The sequence below is a fragment of the Heptranchias perlo genome, chromosome 18 (genome assembly GCF_035084215.1).
Source record: "Heptranchias perlo isolate sHepPer1 chromosome 18, sHepPer1.hap1, whole genome shotgun sequence".
NCBI lineage: Eukaryota > Metazoa > Chordata > Chondrichthyes > Hexanchiformes > Hexanchidae > Heptranchias > Heptranchias perlo.
Window position 1 is genome coordinate 22346875 of NC_090342.1, and position 20788 is coordinate 22367662.

The 20788-nt window shown below is 42.8% G+C and overlaps 1 protein-coding gene across 4 annotated transcripts in view; it reads right to left on the reverse strand.

Moving 5' to 3' along the window:
* Nucleotides 1–20788, reverse strand: part of cped1 (cadherin-like and PC-esterase domain containing 1) — a 208361-nt gene that overhangs the window by 125734 nt on the left and 61839 nt on the right. For all 4 annotated transcript variants that reach the window (XR_010966204.1, XM_067999518.1, XM_067999517.1 and 1 more), the window contains exons 6-8: nt 17593–17770; nt 12239–12381; nt 6707–6779 (exon numbers count right to left, since the gene is read on the reverse strand). Coding sequence is in view for 3 of the 4 variants with exons in the window: in XM_067999518.1 (XP_067855619.1) it covers nt 6707–6779; nt 12239–12381; nt 17593–17770 (394 nt within the window). In the remaining variant the exon portion in view is untranslated. The remainder of the gene's footprint in view (nt 1–6706; nt 6780–12238; nt 12382–17592; nt 17771–20788) is intronic.

Consider the following 20788-nt stretch of genomic DNA (forward strand, 5'->3'; position numbering starts at 1 on the left):
CCAGGAAGTGTAATTAAAATATTTGGTAGCAGTTAAGAATTTCTCAATTATTTTGGCAATCCAATTCATAAACAATTTTTATGATCATCATTCAAATATTTTTGAAGGCTTCATCATTATTCATAATTTATTCTCAAACCACAGCCTGCATGAAATCTTCAACCATCATAAAGTTAAAGAAGAATGTCACATAATAGTTCTAGCACAAATCATAAACAACTGGAGTCATGGTTTACAACCAAAATATTGGCCAGTAATTTCCTGGAATGTAAAAGCAGTACAGCGCTGTTTTCTGCAAGGAAATTTGCATGCAACTGATATATGTTGGTTTCAAGTTGAAACATCGGTACACACGAATTTCCTTGATTGTTAGTGCCGCTTCCAAGATACTTCTGCTGAAATCCTCTGCCACACATTTACAAAGCTCCACCCCCATGCAAAAGGCCAGATCATGCGAGTTTCCTGCATTTATGCCAGAAACGCTCTGGTGTAGATTTATGCCCAAATATTTAGGTGCACCTTGCCCTTAAAGTCATCTGGTATCGGCGTAACTGAGATCAATTTCTGGAGTTTGATAGCGACTTTCTTTGCAATTGTTTTTGAATTTCTCTTACTGAGACCTGCACTATAATTAACCAAAGTGCTGTCAGTCTCAGTGCACCCAAAACTTTTCAGACCCTGCAGCTCCCATGCATTCTGAAGGACTGTGCAGTTGGAATGGCCGTCACAATGGGCATACCCCTGTTCTGCATATTAATGAAAGAGGAGCAACAGGCAGAAGAGGTTTTGATAGTGAGGTGCAATGGCAGAAGACAGCAGCCTAGTCGCAATTATCCCTATTGGTGGCGCCGCATTTGCGCTTGTTTTATGCCGGATTTTACGTTCCTGCAGAGGCAAATGCGCTCCGCAGGAAATTTGGTGTTAATTTTGATGTAATTTTAGCTTAAATGGGATCAAGACATTCCAGGCCATTATTGCACTTCCAGGTGAGAATGTCACCCTAGAAGACAATTTGGAGTTCTATAACATAGGAAAACATAAGGTACAATTTACAGCCATATACTTAATGCACACCATTTACACTTAATTCTTTAAACCCAAACCGCTTTTGGTTAGTTCAGATATGTAAGTCATTACAAGACTTTTTAATAACAAATCTTATGCACTACTTGGCCAACATCTTTGTGCCGTTTTTGAGTCTGGGCACTAAAATACATTTCAACTCTCAGCTCTCTTATGCTTTACTGACCTCTGGTGGAATTGGTTATTATCTGCATGTTCTTCATTGTGTATATTTTTTTTTATTCGTTCATGGGATATGGGCGTCGCTGGTGAGGCCGGCATTTATTGCCCATCCCTAATTGCCCTTGAGAAGGTGGTGGTGAGCCGCATCCCAGGCTCACACCTGAGCTCTGCTGGTGACTGCAACTCACAGTAGGTCTCACTGAATTAAATGATTAAGGAGCAGTGTGCCTGTGTGCTTGGGTGCACATGCAAAGTTTAGCTTCCTGAGGAGCTAATTTTTAAATGGTCTGAGAGAACTTCCTTCATCCCTTCTTTCAAAACATCACAAAGAGTCAAACATTTACAAAGATCCAAACACCGTCCAGGCACTTTTAATGTGTGGTTTCACGTCAAACTGGAGTTCTACCAAATCCCATGAGAAGCTCAAATGGTGTGAGATTACCTACTACAGGTGGTCCTCGTCCAAAGCTCTGCTGCCTGTATCCTAACTCGCACCAAGTCCCGTTCACCCATCACCCCTGTTCCCGCTGACCTACATTTGCTGCCAATCCGGGAACGCCTCGATTTTAAAATTCTCATCCTTGTTTTCAAATCCATCCATGGCCTCACTCCTCCCTATCTCTGTAACCTCCTCCAGCCCTAAAACCCCCCGAGATCTCTGCGCTCTGCCAATTCTTGCTTCTTGTGCATTCCTGATTTTAATCGCTCCACCATTGGTGGCTATGCCTTCAGCTGCCTAGGCCCTACGCTCTTGAATTCCCTCCCTAAACCTCTCTGCCTCTCTAACTCTCTCTCCTTTAAGATGCTCCTCATAACCTAACCCATTGACCAAGCTTTTGGTCACCTGTCCTAATATCTCCTTATGTGGCTCGGTGTCAAATTTTGTTTGATAACCCTCCTGGGAAGCGCCTTGGGACATTTTACTATGTTAAAGGCGCTATATAAATGTAAGTTGTTGTCGTCGTCGTCTCACAACTCTTGCAGAAGTGGACTGAGGAATCTGATCGTGAACCTGACTCAAGTTATACTGCCACTATCACATGCACCCAAAATCACTTTGTGTCGATGCAAAGCCGGTAGGAAAATGGCAACCTATATTTTCACAATTGTTCACAATATCCCGGTTACACAGTTAAAATGAACTAATTTTTTATAACCCTTATATCACGGTAGATTCCTATTGCAAAGTCATGTTTGTTTTTATCATTGTTGCTGTCAACTTTCCCCATGTTGGGAAAACTATGTTGTTGGCTTTTATGGGTAAACTAAGAGTTGGACATTCGCATTGCTAAAATCAAATGGTGAATCTGACTAAGTGCTGGCAGCAGCTGTTTAGCTCTTTTATTCGTAGTACTTTATTCTGGAGATAGACAGGAAAACATGCTCCTGCAGTGGGCCTCAGTCAATGTAGAGGCAAATACACTAAAGGGGATTATAACCCCAGCAGAAATGATGGGCGGGCAGTTCAAATTGCTGTAGTGTACTTAGCACTCATAAGAAATAGGAACATAGGAATATAGGAACAGGAGTAGGCCATTCAGCCCCTCGAGCCTGCTCCGCCATTTGATAAGATCATGGCTGATCTGTGATCTAACTCCATATACCTGCCTTTGGCCCATATCCCTTAATACCTTTGGTTGCCAAAAAGCTATCTATCTCAGATTTAAATTTAGCAATTGAGCTTGTATCAATTGCCGTTTGCGGAAGAAAGTTCCAAACTTCTACCAGCCTTTGTGTATAGAAATGTTTTCTATTCTCACTCCTGAAAGGTCTGGCTCTAATTTTTAGACTGTGCCCTCCACTCATAAAATCCCCAACCAGCGGAAATAGTTTCTCTCTATCCACCCTATCTGTTCCCCTTAATATCTTATAAACTTCGATCAGATCACCCCTTAACCTTTTAAACTCTAGAGAATACAACCCCAATTTGTGTAATCTCTCCTCGTAACTTAACCCTTGAAGTCCGGGTATAATTCTAGTAAACCTACGCTGCGCTCCCTCCAAGGCCAATATGTCCTTCCCAAGGTGCGGTGCCCAGAACTGCTCACAGTACTCCAGGTGTGGTCTAACCAGGGTTTTGTATAGCTGCAGCATAACTTCTGCCCCCTTGTACTCTAGTCCTCTAGATATAAGGGCCAGCATTCCATTAGCCTTATTGAGGGGGGTTGAGAGGGTAGGGGCAGGAGTAGGCCATATGGCCCCTCGAGCCTGCTCTGCCATTCAATAAGATCATGGCTGATCTTTGACCTCTACTCCACTTTCCCACCCGATCCCCATATCCCTTGATTCCCTTAGATTCCATAAATCTATCGAGTTCAGCCTTGAATATACCCAACGATTGAGCATCTGCAGTCATCTGGGGTAGAGAAGTTCAAAGATTCACAACTTTCTGAGTGAAGAAATTCCTCCTCATCTCCCTCTTAAATGGCCAACCCCAGTACGGACTTAAGTATGTCACTCTCGAACTCAATGTGAAATTCATCATATTATGATCGCTCTTCCCCAGAGGATCCTTTACTATGCGATTACTAATTGACTCTGTCTCATTACACAAGACAAGATCTAAAATAACCTGTTCCCTGGTTGGTTCCATGATGTATTGTTCTAAGAAACTGTCGCGAATACAGTCCTCCAAACTACCTTTGCAAATTGGATTTATCCAGTCTGTATGGAGATTAAAGTCCCCCATGATTATTGCATTACCTTTGTTACAAGCTCCTATTATTTCTTGATTAATATTTTCTCCAACAGTATAGCTACTGCTAGGGGGCCTATAAACGACTCCCACCTGAATTTTATGCCCCTTGTTATTTCTTATCTTTATCCATACTTATTCTACTTGCTGATCTTCTGAGCCAAGATCCTTTCTCACTACTATCCTTGTGTCATCCTTTATTATCAGGGCTACCCCCCTCCTTTTCCATTTTGTCTGTCTTTTCGAGACGTCAAATATACTGGAATATTTAGTTCCCAACCTTGGTCACTTTGCAACCACGTCTCTGTAATGGCTATTAGATCAAACCCATTTATCTCTGTTTGTGCCATTAATTTGTCTATCTTGTTACGATGCTTCATGCATTCAGCTAAAGCTCCTTTAATTTTAACTTTTTATCATTTTTCCTGCTTGGACCTTATTTGCTGATGCACTATTACAGTTAAACTCTCTGTCCCTTCCTGTCACACCCTGCTTATCTTTGCCCAAATTGCAACACTGCTCTATTGCCTTGACTTTTCTCTTTAGATTTCTAAATTTCCCCTCACCTGACACCTCCCCAACTTTTTAGTTTAAAGCCCTATCTACAGCCCTTGTTATTCGATTCGCTCCATTCCTGCTGCGTTTCTGCTAGCTGTCATTTTAACTGTGCAGTTTTGTGAGTTGGCTAAGGCACCCACCAGGTGAGGTGCTCATGAATGCATTTAAATTGGGGTCAAATGATGCAATTAGGACCCGACACCACATAAACTCAAAATTGCGGAACTCCTGCCCAGCACCCAATCCGCCAGTAAAACTTAGCGGCATTAGTCTCTCAGAGCCATTGAAGCAGTACTTAAATGGGCATCAGCTGCAGGTAATTGGACCATAAGATCTCTGTGCCATTGTTTTGTTTGGATTGCCAGTGGAGTTTCCAGCTTTCAGATCACTTCTTTGACATTTTTTGCCTTCCTTACCCTCAGTACGGTTTATCTGCTTATCATGGGTTCTATTATTGCCAGTTTGATTTGGATGGAGGAAGAGGTGGAGCAAGAGGAGCAGCAAAAGCAGCTGGACCTACTGGAAGACAGATGAGGGGGGCTTCTTGTAAGAGGCCATACCCAGCACACAGGGTGTATAGACCAAGAGTCACTTTCCTGAATATATCCGAGGAGCTGTGCATCAGGAGGCTGCGCTTCTCCAGGCAGGCTGTTGAGGACCTCTGTAGTCTCCCGCAACAGGACCTGCTGCCTGCTGGACCGGGGGTTATGCTTTGCCAGAGGCTGTCAAAGTCACCACAGCTCTCAACTTCTTTCCCACTGGCGCCTTCCAGTCTGCTACAAGGACATTGCCCACATATTCCAGTCTGCAGTACAAAGCTGCATCAAGCCAACTTCTATATCAATCACATACAATGCAGATTCAGAAGCTACTATAAAACCACACTGCAAAGCAAAGTGCCAATTTTCATAAAGGATCTGAATTTAATGCCAAACACAATAATTGCCTTCTATTCATTTCTTACCCAAGTGTCAATTCATGGTGTCAGAAGGTTTCCTGACTCTACTACTCCAATGAGGTGCTCCCCTGGTGGCCTCAGCAAAGCTGGTGGAAGGCAGCTGTTCCTCATATGGAGACCCTTGAGATGGCTCCTGGGGACTTGAGGGCCCAGCTGCAGACTACTGCACCTCAGCTGCTGCCAGGGCAGTCTGGCCCACTCACTTCCTGCCACCATGGAAGGTATTAGTCAAGGGGGTGACGAAGGAGCAGGCAAGCTTACAGCCTGAGAGAGGGCAATATGTACTGCTCCCATCACGCCACTGCCACTCCTGTGGGGCTGGGGGTCATCATTTCCACTGATCTGTGGGACAGCAGACTACAGAAGATAAGTGACTCCTTGAAAGTTGCTATATATTCGGTCCACCAATCTGTCCAAGATGGATATCTGTCTCTCCAATGTGGAGCCCAGGCCCTGCATGGCAGCTATTTGTCCTAAAGACATCGTTGAATCCTCATTGGACCCTCATTTAAATATATTCATTAGACCCCTATCAGTTTCGAACAGGAGCACTGGCCACTTAAATTGAGGCCTATCAATTGCCACCCTGGGCTCCCCTGCTCTGCGTTCACGAAACCCTCTCAAAACCTCCCTCGACAACTAATCTGATGGCCAGCCTGGCGGCCTCCAGACCGCCCAATATTCGCCAGCGAGTTGCCTCTGAAAGCCCTATGTTGAGGTATGGCCTAAAATGGACTGGGCCCCTTGCAGCACCTCCCAGGTGGTCGGTCCATGTGTGCCGCTGGCCTACCGCCCGGGAGTTAGAATTCCCCTTACACTTTGAAATTTGTAATTTGGCGTTCTCACTTTAAAGAAGAAGTTCTCACTTTAAAGAAGAATGTTCACATTAGAAACCACTAAAAAGAGCTAAATTGCCAACAAGTTTGTTCCATTGGAATTACTCTGCATTTGTGAATGTTTACTGTAGAATGTAATGAATGGTTCATCCAGGATCCTAAAAGAATCTCACTGTACAACTTTAATCAGAATATGAGACAAATTCAAACTCTGAATACTTAAACCCTGAGTTATATCAGTAATGAAAAACTATAGCATCCAGTTTCATAGAATAATACCTTTTAAGTGTTAGACATTTTCATTTAATATAAGTTTGATAGGATTATGTTGTTGTGCATGAAATAAGCTATTTAATATTAACAAAAAAATTATGGTAAAACTAATAGTTTTATTTAACGTTCATACATTTTTACCTCAACAATCACAGGATAGACAGATGCACCAAAGCTAAGGTCAAAGGCCAGCAGCTGAAAACATGAACAACATCTGAAAAAGTTAAATTAACATCAGTACATTTAATCATCATTGCAAAGAGTACAAAAAACCTGACCTGTTCAGTGTCTAAACAATATAATAAGTTCATCATTCTATGTTTTAAACCAGCTTTGGACAACCAAAACATGAGAATATATTACACAGAGATTGTTTTTATTTCAGTAATATAATACTATTGCACCTTTCAATAAAATATATTCCTTTTTAATTTACAAAAATAGTTATTGACACTGGAGGCAATTTTCAGTATGGATGTGGACAGAAAACTAGCTTTTTTGGATCAGTTGCTGTTATACATCGCACCGGAGGAACACTGGGCAAGGTGTATAATGGGCAGCCAATTCACAACCACCAGCAGTTTCCTGCCTGCACCCCAAACTGAAAATAACCCCCAGTGTGTGTCACCACACTCGTGTTTTATTGATTTACATTAGTCAATCTCTTGTGGCATTGCTCATGGGAAGTCACACAGTATGTTACTTGATAAGGATAGGATTATATAGTTAATTAGAGAATGTCTAATTTTAAAGCGTAATAGGAAATACAATAAAATGAATGTAAGCAATTGATAATTGGGATGAAATTATACATTAAAAGGTTTTTATATAATTGTAGGGGTTTGGAGAAAAATAAATGACATTCAAAATAAATAAATATGAAATATATAAATTGCTTAGTAAAATATATTCATTTATGTAATGTAATTATCTCTCAGGCACCGCCAATCCTTACTATTCAGTAGCTCTGTGCAAGTCACAGTAGCCATGATGTGGAGATGCCAGTGATGGACTGGGGTTGTCAAATGTAAAGAATCTTACAACACCAGGTTATAGTCCAACTGTTTTATTTGAAAATCACAAGCTTTCGGAGGCTTTCTCCTTCGTCAGGTGAGCAAGTCCACCTGACGAAGGAGAAAGCCTCCGAAAGCTTGTGATTTTCAAATAAAACAGTTGGACTATAACCTGGTGTTGTAAGATTCCTTACACAAGTCACAGTAGATATCCCAGAAAGCAGGCAGGACCAGTGAGCCACAGCAGCAGTGAACAGGGTTGAATCAATTGCAGGAGCCAGCACAAGGAGGTGGAGGACCCCTTGAATTCCAACTGGCTCTCAATGAAAGTCTGCAGCCAGAACACTTACTCCTTCCACAGCGGAATCACTTAAAAGTCGTCACAAGTTAGGGGTTAGAAAACATAATACACCAGCATTAAGGAGGAGCACTGTGGGAAAAACAGCAACATCAGTCATAGCTGATAATAAATTGTTTGCACTGTATTTGATGTTTGTTCAGAGTTTCTTTCTGATTGCATGAAATAAGCTAGCAGCAGGAAACAATGGCTGTTGATGTTAGTTGAGAAAGTGTAGAGTTACTTTCATTCAGTTTCTTGGTGCCATGTGGACACTGAAGTTGCTTATAGGAGCAGCTGATCGAATTAATTTTGGATGAGTAGCTGGTAGACCAGTCTTCCTGGTTAACTAGGAATTCTACAGCTACATCCTCTTGGTCAGTCTCTGCGTCCTGCTCTGGCCTAGATTCCAGGTTTGTCTCCATGGTGTAGCAAAATTTTGGGGCATGCAGCAGATAACGATGATCTGGGAAATCCCGAGGGCAGAAGATGTACTGTAAGGTGCTGTCATTTGTATACTCTATAACTATTCTGGTAGCTGGTTAGGCCTTGTGATATCTATGCTTAGGTTCTGTACATAACTGCTGCAAGGATGTCATTAACTTGATTTGAAGATGATAGATTGGTGTCTGAAGAGTCATCTGTTTCCTTTCTTCTTTAAAAAAGCCTAGCACAGACGAATGTCACAAATGAAAGCATCATTACTTCTGTCTGCATGTGGCAAATTTAAAATCTGTCCTGTTTAATGTCATAGGAATATTTATATATATTTGTTATTATTATTAAGTCTTGTGATGGTCCCATTTTGAATTGATTACTGCAGACTTGGTTTCCCTATATTGGAAAGGGATCCACATTTACATGTCTGGCTGAAGTTTAAAGGAAATTTCAGGTGTCTCAAGTCACCTGCTGTGAGAGCTGGCAGTTCCAAACATATGAATAGCTCTGAAAGGTTCGGTGTTAAAATATGCTGTTCTATTTTTGGGTTTTATGCAAGTGATTCTACTCAGGTCACTGAGCACTCTCATAAGCGAACCTTGTGTCCCCCATGAACCAAACGGTGCCTTTTCCTGCCCGAAGTCCTGGTAAACGATAGCAAAACTCAGGAATTGTACAGAGAATCCTTGTCACTTTATGTTGGCTTACTGGAATGTATCACATGACGTCACATGATTCTTTTCATCCTTAATAGGTGGTTTCAATATACACTTTATCAGTCCAAGACTCAGACTATAATCCAACAGATTATTTAACATAAAGGTAAAAGAACGGTATTCAGTACATAACAGTTTATTTACAGTAAATGAAACTTTGCTATTCTTTACAAAATATCAAAACAATAAAAATGGTCCCAAGTTACCTTTCAACATACAGTGGAACCTTGAAATTGGATGGTCTCTTCTTACAGGGTGAACCCACTGCCATGGAATCAAACCAGTTTAGAGCACTCCCTCTGCTGGTAGTAGACTGTATTGATGTCAATACCACATTTCTTCAGGTTGGATTTCAAACTATCACTATAACTCTTTTTCTGGCCACCAACACTTCTTTGGACGGAGCTCAGTTCTGAAGAAAGTAGTTAATAAATGAAGAAGGGGCTGTATATAATTTTTGGAGTGTAGGAGAATCGATGAGCAATTAACTCATCACTCAGATTGCATGCTGCAAGATATTAAGGTGGCCCTCCTTCTTCTGCTGCTTTCTCACCTTCCTTCGGTCTTCCTCTTAGACTACTGCTGCTGCTGCACCTCCTCCAAATGCAGGTCTTTCTGTAGGTCTAAGTTGTGTAGTAAACAGTAGCACAGCACTGCGATACGAGAGATTCTGGGGCGTATAGCAGGGAGCCCCTAGACATGTTAAGACACCTGAACCTCTGCTTCAGTAACCCTATTGTGTGCTCAATAATGATCCTGGTGGTCCCATGGCTTTGATTATTGCTCAGGCATGGTGGAGTTGTGGAGAGGTGTCATGAGCCATGTGTGCATCCCTTATTCCCCAGCAGCCATCCTGCTACGTTCCTGGAAGGGGGGGTGGATGGTAGACTGTCACAGGATACATGGATCAAGACAGCTGCCGGGTACCTTGCACAAACTTGCATGATCCTGCTTCTGTGATCAGAGATTACCTGGGCATTAATAGAGTGGTAACCTTTTGTATTCACAAAGGCTGCCGGCTGATGATCTAGAACCCTGATAGCACAATCAATGATGTGCTGGATGCGAGGGAAGCCAGCTACTGCTCCAATCCCTGAACTTCCTTGTGTTGCCTGTTGAGGTCAGTGCGAAAGGTGATGTACTGGTTAGCTCCAGTGAACTGGGAGTTAGTGACCTGCTGAATGCCGCTGTGTACTGCAGACTGGAAGGAGACATTGGCAAAGAAATGAAGGGCTGTGGTAATTTTGACAGCCACTGCCAAAGCATGACCCCTGGTCAAGCAAAAAGCAGATCCTGTTGCAGGAGGCTGCAGTGGTCTGCAACAGCCTGCCTGAAGAAGCACAGCTTCCTGAGATACTGCTCCTCATTTAGATCCAGGAATCTGACACTTGATCTGTGCACCTTGTGTGCTGGGTATAGCCTCCTACAAGCACTCCTCCTCACCTGCTGTCTTCTAATAGGTGCAGTTGTTGCTGGTGCCGGTTGCTAAGGCTGCTGCTGCTGCTCCTCTTCCTCCAACTGTTGCTCCATCCAAATGAAACTGGCAATAATAGCACCCATGATAAGCAGATAAAAGCTTACTGGGTAAAACAAAAAAAACAGATATGGAAGCTGGAAATTTTTCTGTCAATCCAAATAGCACACAAATCCTATGAGCCATTATTCTGCAGTAGAGTGCCCCTTTTAAATACTGCTTCAGTATCTCCGAGAGACCAATCCAACTAGATTTTACTGGCAAGTCAGGCACTGGGAGGGACTTCTGCAATTTCATGTAAAAATGGCGTTGTTCCTAACTGTATCATAAGACTTTGATTTACATGTATTCATGAGGCCCCTGTCTTCCTCTGGCAGAGGGAAGCATATTGGGAATGTAGTGGTTAGTACTCTAGCCCTAATTTAACCACCGTCCCTCACACTTTGGGCCTCATGTTTCGATTTGTAGGGAGCAAGAGCTCACTTATGCTCCACGTCAAAGACCATGTTCATAAGAGAAATATCTGGTTCAGCGCACAATTCATACAAACGTTGTGGGCACTCTCTGGGAGCAGGCATTGACGTGAATGATGGTTATTGATCAGATGCACTTCGATCTAGTAAAACTTTGTTCCGTCCATGTAGGCTATTGCACTCTGGCTAGTGGCCTGGATGGCAATGTGGATACCATCAATCACCCCTTGTACTTTGGGAAATCTACCAATGCAATGAAATTAGGCAGTCCTGTTAACTGCTGTTGCTGTTCAGTGGGAAAGATGATGAAGGTATGAGTCCTTGTCACCTATTTGATACATCTATGGGCAGTAAATTGGTTGAGACTTCTGATGTTCCCTGCGCTAGCCTGGAAGGACTCAAAAGACATAAAAATTGAGAGCTGTGATCATTTTGACAGCCGCTTGCTGCGTCATCTCTACATTGGATATTGGCTGCAAGTCTCCATGAAGCAGGTAGCACAACTCTCCCTGCTTGATATGAGTCTGGAGGCAATGTTTCTTAATGATTGAACGGTAGCTATATTTGGACTTGTAGATAAGGTAGGGTGGAAGATAGCCTGAATCTGGCGTCATCTGTCACTCTTGGAAGTCCCTTTTGTTTCTTTTCATCTTCCTCCATTAAATCAAGTGACAGGGGATCACTACATAAATTCTCATGGCTAATAAATTAAAAATGCTGCTGTAAGGTTTTGATTCCCAACACGAGAACCTGGCTGTCCTCTAATGTCCATTTCAAATTGTCGAGATTACTTGTTTTACGTGCAACGCATGAAGACAGCAATAATATAGGCTCCCCTATAAACAGCATTAACAAGCAGATTTGAACTGGTAATCAGCTGAACACATAGAACGTGCACTATCGATTGACAAGCTCTGAAGTAATTTCATATGCTGTGCTCAGTGGGCAGAAAGTACGAGGGTTTCAGTAACTCACAAAATTGCGGGTCCATACAGCACATATGCCAGCAGCTTAAGCCATTATGCCAATAGCAATTTCCAGGCTTATGAGAAACATTTAACTTTTTAAAAAAAATTCTTGTTGTATGGTACTAAAGGATGAACATAATTCACAGCCATACATTTTTTTAAAACTTAAATCTAATGATCACTGCAATTCAGATTTTAAAATAGAAAAAAATTATTGAACTCTAGTTGGTGCTCTCAGCTATCAGATTACTCACCTTTCTGTTGTTCCTTGACTTCTGGTAGAGGATTCAATGTTTACTTCAGCTATTAATAAAAGTTGTGTAATTAGCTCCTTCATGTTCTCAAAGGCCTGCGCTGAAGCAGCTGTTCCAAAGTATTTCTCAAAATATGCCAGAAGCTGTTAAAGATTTCATACTTTATTAGACAACTTGCATTTATATACATACTTAGCAATCTTTCTAAATAGACAAACTGTAAATTGGAACTTCTTCATAAATATATGTAAAGTACAGCTCCTAATGCTATCACACTTCTATTAAAAAAACATTAAATTTACAATCTGTAAAATTAATACACATATCCATTATTAGGAATGCTGGGACATGTACATTACATTACTGGGGACATTGGGACACCAATATAACCATTTAATGGGTTATTTAAATACACAAAATGTTTGAGAAAGTTAAGAAATTACCATTAAATTTTCCTGAACTCCCATATTTAACAGCATGCCATGACACTGGGATGTCTGGTTATTTTCTATTAAAAGTATCCTTTGGCAATTTCCAAATTTGTTATTAGTATAATTTTAACTCTAATTAGAGCCAGTACTTGTTTAGAAGTCTTCCAGTGAACAATCCAGAAGGAATAAAAGCTGCTAAATACATAAAACACAAGGATTCATATACCAACACAGAGCTTTCTGGATTGTTCGCTATTGTCATGTTATATAATGACCAATTTTACGATCCTGGTGCAAGTGCAAGAGGCTCAGGATCTCTTATCCTGAGACTGAGTGAAAAAAAATTTCCTCATCTCGGTCCTGCAGTGGACACAATTGGTTGAGGAACATTCAGCAAGGCTGCTACTCATCTGTTTTATAGGCAAAGTTAATTTTGGTTGAAAACAGGGAAGCATCATAGAGGTAGAGAAAATTGTGGGGGAGTATTTCCACAAACCCCGCCCCCCTTTCATGAGGCCCGAGACATTTTGCTGGAAGAAGTGCAATAAAGAAGTGTAGTCATTTTGAGATCAAGGGGCAATCTCCTATGAGGACAAATGTGCAGAAACATAGCATGAGGTGGCTCACCAAGCTGTCTCCCATTTCCATACAGCAGAAGAAGAAGATATTTTCAGGGTTCAGGAAGAGTGCCCAGAAGATGCCTACTCAAAGTATATGGTCATAGCATGCATGTCACAAACACTTTAATCCTAATTTGATGCTGCATCAGCCAGGCAGCATGGGACACACTGATGCAACCTTTCAGCTCTGTACCACATCCATTTCCAAGCTCATATGATTGCAGGGTACACTTTGTGGCTGGCATTGAAATATTTATGGAACGGCTCACATAAATTTCACATATGGTTCTCTCAATGCACACTGCCACCAAAACAATGGACTCTCAGGGCATCCTCATTTTTGAATTTGGAAGAGCTTTCATTTCATCATGTATGAAATGAAAGCTCTTCCAAATTCTGTATACTTTGTATTTGTTTGCAGGAGAAGAAAGCCCACAACCACCACAAAAGATCTTGAACAGAGAGGACCTTTCAAACTTCACCCACTCAACAGATATGAGGATGCCCTGAGGGAGCGAAAGATACTGTCTTAGGCTCCAGGTACCAGGAAAGAAATATTCAACCTTGCCCCTTAATAAGACACCATGGATCTGATAAAAGGCCATCGACCTGAAATGGTAACTTTGTTTCTCTCTTCACAGATGCTGCCTGACCTGCCGAGTGTTTTGCAGTATTTTCTGTTTTTATAACACCATGGTTATTTGTTCACAAAAGCAAAATACTGCAGATGCTGGAAATCTGAAATAAAAACAGAAAATGCTAGACCTACTCAGCAAGTCAGGCAGCACCTGATACGGTTATTTGTTCATTCCTCCTTAAAAAGCTTAATCTGAGTTTGCCTGCAGTTCCATGCTCTGGCCACTGTGTGACACTGAAGCAGTAGATTCACTCAGCTCAATCATTGCCATGATGGATTCCTACGATTGCAGGTAAGTAGTTTTAAATATTAATTTTACAGTTAACTGTATCAATTTGCTTAACTTTTGTTATTTTTCTCCAATAGATCACATTTGACCCTGAAATTAATTTCTGTTGTTTCCCTTGGAGCCTTCCAGTTCTACAGTGAGCCTTTCTTCCCCACACCTGCCCTGGAGCCAATCTTGCCTGCTCCCACTATTGCCTGCCTCACAATAGGAGCTTGGGCTTTTGTGTGCACCCATAACTTTTTTTATTGGAGACTGAAGGGCACTAGTGCCTTTAACCTACCCATCTGCCCACCCGACCTCCTACACCTTTCTGATCGGCTCTGGCCTGTGTCTCAGCTGCTGCACGCCTATCTGACCTTCCCCCCACTGGTCAGTCCCTCAGCTGGCAGCCCCAGTCTGTCTCTCCACCACTGCCGCCTGCTCCTCTCTCTCCTGTTTTTATTTATTTTGTACTCCTAAGCCCATTCTCAGGATACTCTTTCCTCTATTTTTAATTCCTGCATCTGTTCTCAGGCCACCATCTCCGCCTTTTATTGGAATCCTGACCCCATTCCTCGACTGCTCTTTCCCCATCAACACATTTACGACATAAAAATGTTTGCTCTCCCCTTTTTCCCTTGCTTCCTCCCTCCTTACTCCTTTCCTTACCCTCTCTCTAACCTCTTCATGGCTCTCATCCATCCCCTTGGCCTCTTTGCTTCTTTCTTCTCCCTTCTCATATTTTCTATTCAGTACATGTGTTCAATTTTTATACTGTAATCAACTCAATTAAATTACTTCACTGACAAATAAAAGTTGTTTTAAGTCACACTCAACTGATTTCTGCGTCCGAGAGAGAGAGAGAGCAAAAGACAAATGGAGAGCATGCTTGAAAGGAAGGAGGGTAATGAATGCTGAAACACAATACAAAATACCAATTAGAACTGGCCAAGTCAAAGTGCTTGATCCCCCACTGTCACACATGGAATAGACCATCTTGATCAAGCTCATTGGTCTGTAAGGCTTCGGGTTGTACACAATCTAGGAGGAAGAGACTGGTTTGCTCTGCATCCTATTAAAAGGGTTACAATACTTTGGGCGCTAAATTGGGCCGTGTAGCGCCTATTGTTTCGGTGCTACACGGCCTCTCCGACATCCAAGATGGAGTCTTGGATGCGCATGCCTGCATGACGTGCGCCAGACACCATCTTGGTATACGAGTTTGCGCAGGCGCAGATAAGGAACCCTGGAATCATGTAAAGTAGGGAGAAAATGGCTTCAATCAGTGTGCAACACTGATGTAAAGTGATACACTGCATTTTGGGACTTAACGTTCAACTCAATGCACAGTCTTAACCCCAACCATCTGAACGTGTCTTAGAGTGCCAGGAGGACCCTCCACCGGCACTATTTAAAGGGACCATGCAGGATTTACAGGTTAGTGGCTGGATTATCACCTCTGGCTGCCGAGACATTTGTAACTGTTTTTGGAGGTCTCCTAGACTTCAATACTAGGACGCGGCGACATAGCCAAACATTTAGAGCCAGGACATGTAGGAGTGAAGTTAGGAAATGCTTCTACACGCAAAGGGTGGGAGACGTATGGAAGGCTCTTCTGCAGACGGCAGTTGATGTTAGCTCACTTGTGAATGTTAAATCTGAGATTGATAGATTTCTGTGAACCAAGGGTATTAAGGGATATGGGGCTAAGGCAGGTATATGGAGTTAGGTCATAGGTCCACCATGATCTCATTGAATGGTGGAACAGGCTTGAGGGGCTAAATGCCATGGCCACTTGCTGCCTCCTGATATGCGCCACCTTCTCCTGCAAGAAAGCGGGACGTGTGCCTGTGTGATGTGCCTGTCATGGTTAAATAGCTGCCAGTGTGTGTGGCCTGTGAATTGTGGGTGGGTGGCTTGAAACAGTGGTAATGTGTAAGGGCGAGAGGAAGCATCTGATTGGAAGAGTTGAGTACTGATGGAAAGAGTTTTTTGGTATGTGGGGGATGGGGGGTGTAGTGCATGGTGCAGTTGGTAGGAGACACCACTTGACAGTTGACCTCACTTACCTTGACCACTCATGTCAAAGCATTGAACTTCTTCCTGCACTGCATCCATTTTCATGATGCTGTGCGCCTGGCATTGACCTTGTCCCCCGCTGCCTCCCACTGCCTTTTGATTATATGTCTTAAGGACCTCTTGCCCCCCCCAGTGGATATAGGATGTCCCTCCTTCTGTCGACCTCTTGCACCAAGGTCTCTAGTGCATCAGCAGAGAACCTTGGTACATGCACTCTCGCAGGCCCGGTAGCAACTCAGATCGGCAGATTGGTGAGGTCTGACGTGCAGATTGGTGGATGTGGGATTTAGTAGTGCGCAACCTTTATTCAATGTTTTATCGTAACTCATCAGTGTGTAAACATAGGGATGGGATCTGCATCTGTGCTTTACGTGTGTGATGTCCGTTCTCTGTTCAGATTCCATGCAGACAGTAGATTGTTATTTTCAGCAAATAACAGGTACAAGCTACCTTTAAGAGATTTCTAAGAAACATCCTCCCTTTAAGAGATGGAGCTCCCTCTGGTGGTGGAAAGTACGAATTGCATTGATTCTACATGCAAGGCCTGGAAAGGCACGCTGATTGCAGTTAAGTGCTCCCTTGGGCCTTGCCTGCCCAGGGTCCGTTGGGCGCAGGGTGTTCGCCCAGAACGGACCCTTATCCAATTTTTCCTCCTTTGTCTCCACATAGAACATAATCTTGTAGAATACTAAATTTCCAAACATAAGTAGGGTTGATTTTTTTAAAACAGGATTCCACATTCCTATTGTTTTTACCACTATTTGACTTGGACATACAATCTAGGCAGATACATAAATGCAGTACTGAAGGGAGTGCTGCACTGTCGGAGGTGCCATCTTTCATATGAAGCGTTAAACTGAGCTCCCTCTTATGTGGTCGTAAAAGATCCTATGAACTATTCAAAAAAGAGCAGGTGAGTTTTTCTAGTGTCCTGCCCAATATTTATTCCACAACCAATGCCACCAAAAACAGATTATCTGGTAATTATCTCATTGCTGTTTGCGGGACCTTGCTCTGTGAAAATTGGCTGCCATGCTTTTGTACATTACAGCAGTGACTACACTACAAAGGTACTTCATCGGCTGTGAAGTGCTTTGGGACACCCTGAGGTCATGAAAGCCACTATACAAATGCAAGTTCTTTATTTTATCTAGATAAATAATTTATTTAGCACGTAAGTAGGGCTAACTGGTTTAAATGGGATAGAGACAAACTCTATTATGGACTTGTTTGGAGCATCTTATTCTTTGAATTTAGCCTGGCTGAAATATTCGGTGAAGCCACAATTACACTTGCAGTCAAACTATAAACATTTATACCTTGGTAACAAAGAACTTCTTATTGGGTTCACTTTGGACGAGTCCTGTTGAATGAATGAATGCTCGTAGTGGCGACATTGATGTCACTAAAACATATACTTTGAGAATTGTAGAAAGGCCTTCTATTGGAACATTCCGTGGCTTTTCTGAGAAGATATTTTCTGAAAATGCATTGTATCTGGAAAAGAACAAAAAATTAAAAATAGATCTAGCATAAAGCATTTAAAAATGTTGAAATTGGAAATGGATATCAACATCAATAGGTGCTAAAAATAATAATTCTTCATCTATCACAGAGAGAGTTTTTCCAGAAAAGAAGCTGTAGAAATAATTGGACACCCACTGGAAATTATTTTTGCTGGCAATATTTTTGGTAATTTTTTTTACACTTAAGGTAAGATTTGCAATGTTGGTGATTAGAACATTGAGGCATGCAGTATTGGCCATCAAGCATGGCCAGATCAGGTAAAGCACAGTAGAATTCAGAATAAAGCTTCCTCTACTCTGCTGCAAAATTGTATCTTAACACCAATCTTATTGCACCAAAGTGACTTCTCCCAATTTTCACAACAGTTAAAGTTATTGTGTATTTGGCCTGCAGTATATTTAACCTGGAAGCACTTGATGTTGACAAATGAGCCCTGATTTTAACCTGGAGCGGGGATTGGGCGGGGGAGCGAGGCGAGGGCCACCCCCCACCTCCGCCCCCCCACCTCCGCCCCCCCCACCTCCGCCTTCCACAACCTCGGCAACGTGACGCCCAGGCGATTTTAACTCTCAGACCTCATTTGCATGCTTCTGGTCAGCTGCCCACCCAAAATGGATAGGAAACAGCAGTTGTGCAGTGGGCGGGAACGGATGTTCAGGTGGCAGGAAGCCGCTGGCCGGCACCAAAGCGAGGCTCGCCGGCAAGAAGATAAGTCAGAGGGAGGGGGTTTAGGAGCATTTTGTGGGAGGAAATGGGGGGAGCCTAAACTTTCCTTGGCTAGATTATGTGCTCAAGTCTCTGGAGTGGCACTTTGAACCCACAACCTTCTGAGTCAAAGGCAATAGTGCTACCACTGAGCTAATGCTGACACCAAGACCTCTACAAGAGGCTCTAGGATCAGTTGTCGCTTCCACAGTGGCAACAATGACTACTTCTACTTCCATTGATGCCCTGAAGAAAACCCCACCTCAGGGCTTTCAGGACTTAATTTGGATTATCAACCTGCTCTCATGCAGACCATTAGCCCAGTGGGCTACAAGAAGTGGGTGTAGATGTTGCTACTTTTCATGGGAGTAACAATGTGCCTAACTGAATGCAGCCCCCTCCAAAGCCAATACAGAAGCGAGCTTCTGGTCTGGGCCTAGTAGGCACTGGACGCACAAACATGACAGGTCAAGACGTCAGCATCGTTGGCATGAATGCTGCCTCAGTCTGCGAGAGCTCCACCGGTACAGTCCCATTACAAACCTCACAACTTTACAATGTAGCACTCCATAGGAATAAGAGGTTATCGCATGTGAAAAGAATTTTAGGCACAAGAGGTAGTGGAGCATAATGAAGGGACAAGATGGTAGTAAACCTGTACATTTCTGTAGCAATTCGAGGTGTTGGTTTAATTTTTTCAGGGAAGTCTTCTCTTATCCCTCTAATATGGTGATTAATGTTTGCAAATGTCTTCCCCAGAGAGGATATTAGAGTTATTACAATTTAGCTGATTCATAATCTGAGAACAAAGCAAGGGATCATGAAGGGCTTTATTGTGTTGTGCAGATGAAGGGCCTCTCTTTATTGGAAGAAGTTGGTGACAACTTCTTGCATGCTGCTGGTGTTGAGGAACACCTCCTCTTTCTCCTGGGATTAATTGCTGTGAGCAGGGAATTGATCTCCAGCACCTCTCACCTTCCGTGCTTGGAAGACCCAATCCCTTTGTAACAAGAAAATTCTGAAAACCCTTGCTAGACTATACTACAGGGCTCTCTCTAACCTCTTCATGCATTGGAAACAGGACTTAAGAATTCCAATGGTCTATTCCAACTTGATCCTGGTAGCACCCAAGGCATCATTAAACCTGTTTTCTGCCTCTGTCCTTGTATTCTGAAAAGGTATCATCAGCCAAGGCTGAAACGGGTACCCCAATCAGCCACCCAGTCACATTGCTGTGCTGAGCAGTGCAGATACCCTCGATTACCTGAGAATAAATGAATCACAGCTACTCCCTGGGTAGCATGCATTGACTTGGATAATGAGGTGGCTAGCATCGCTCACCAGCTGGACATTCATGGAATGAAATCCTTTCCTGTTCATGAAATTGATGCGGATTTCAGACAGGGTCTTTATAATCACATTGGTGGCATCAATAGCATCCGGCACTTGTAGGAAGTTCACACAAAAGGCATCAAGGGGTATGGGAAGAAAGCGGAAGTATGATATTGAGATAGAGGATCAGCCATGATCGTCTTGAATGGCGGAGCAGGCTCGAAGGGCCGAATGGCCTCCTCCTGCTCCTATTTTCTATGTTTCTATTCTCTCTCTCTGCTTTGCAGGGTCCATGTGGAACTGAATGACTTTGGAGGCAAGTCTAAAAAGGGCATCACTGCAACGATAAACTGCTGACTGATGTGATTAATATCACCAGAGGCCCCTGGAAGCAATTGGTTGCTTAAAAGTTAAGTGCTATTGCCACCTTCACAGCCACCGACAAGGCAGTGACTATGATGGAAAGAGGCCATATGCCAAGTTCCAACAGCTGGCATATCTCAGTCACGGTGCCAGAGGCAAATGCAGCCTTATCAGACACTACCTATATGAAACATCCAGATAAGTCCTCCATGGTCTGTAGACCCCGTGGCGCGGATACCTGAGGTTTGGGTGTTGCCTGATTGCATGATGCCATCCTGTCCTCTTCCATATTCTCTTATCCTCCTCTCAAAGCACAGGAGCAATGGAATCCCCAAAGGGAAATCCATTATTTCACTATGCAGAGGTCCCTTTAAATTCTCAGCAAGTTTCACAAAGTACCTTTAAATGCCCAGAAACTGCAGCTTCAAAGTAGTGGAAATGACTCCCAACCAAAACAACGCTGCAGAATCGCACTCCTGTATGAACTTCCATTTTCCCGCTCTCTTCCTGCCTGTGCACCATCTTTACAGCAGTGGTGATTTTTCAAGGGCAGTAACTGAGTAAAAACACGGGGAAATCTCGGGCAGT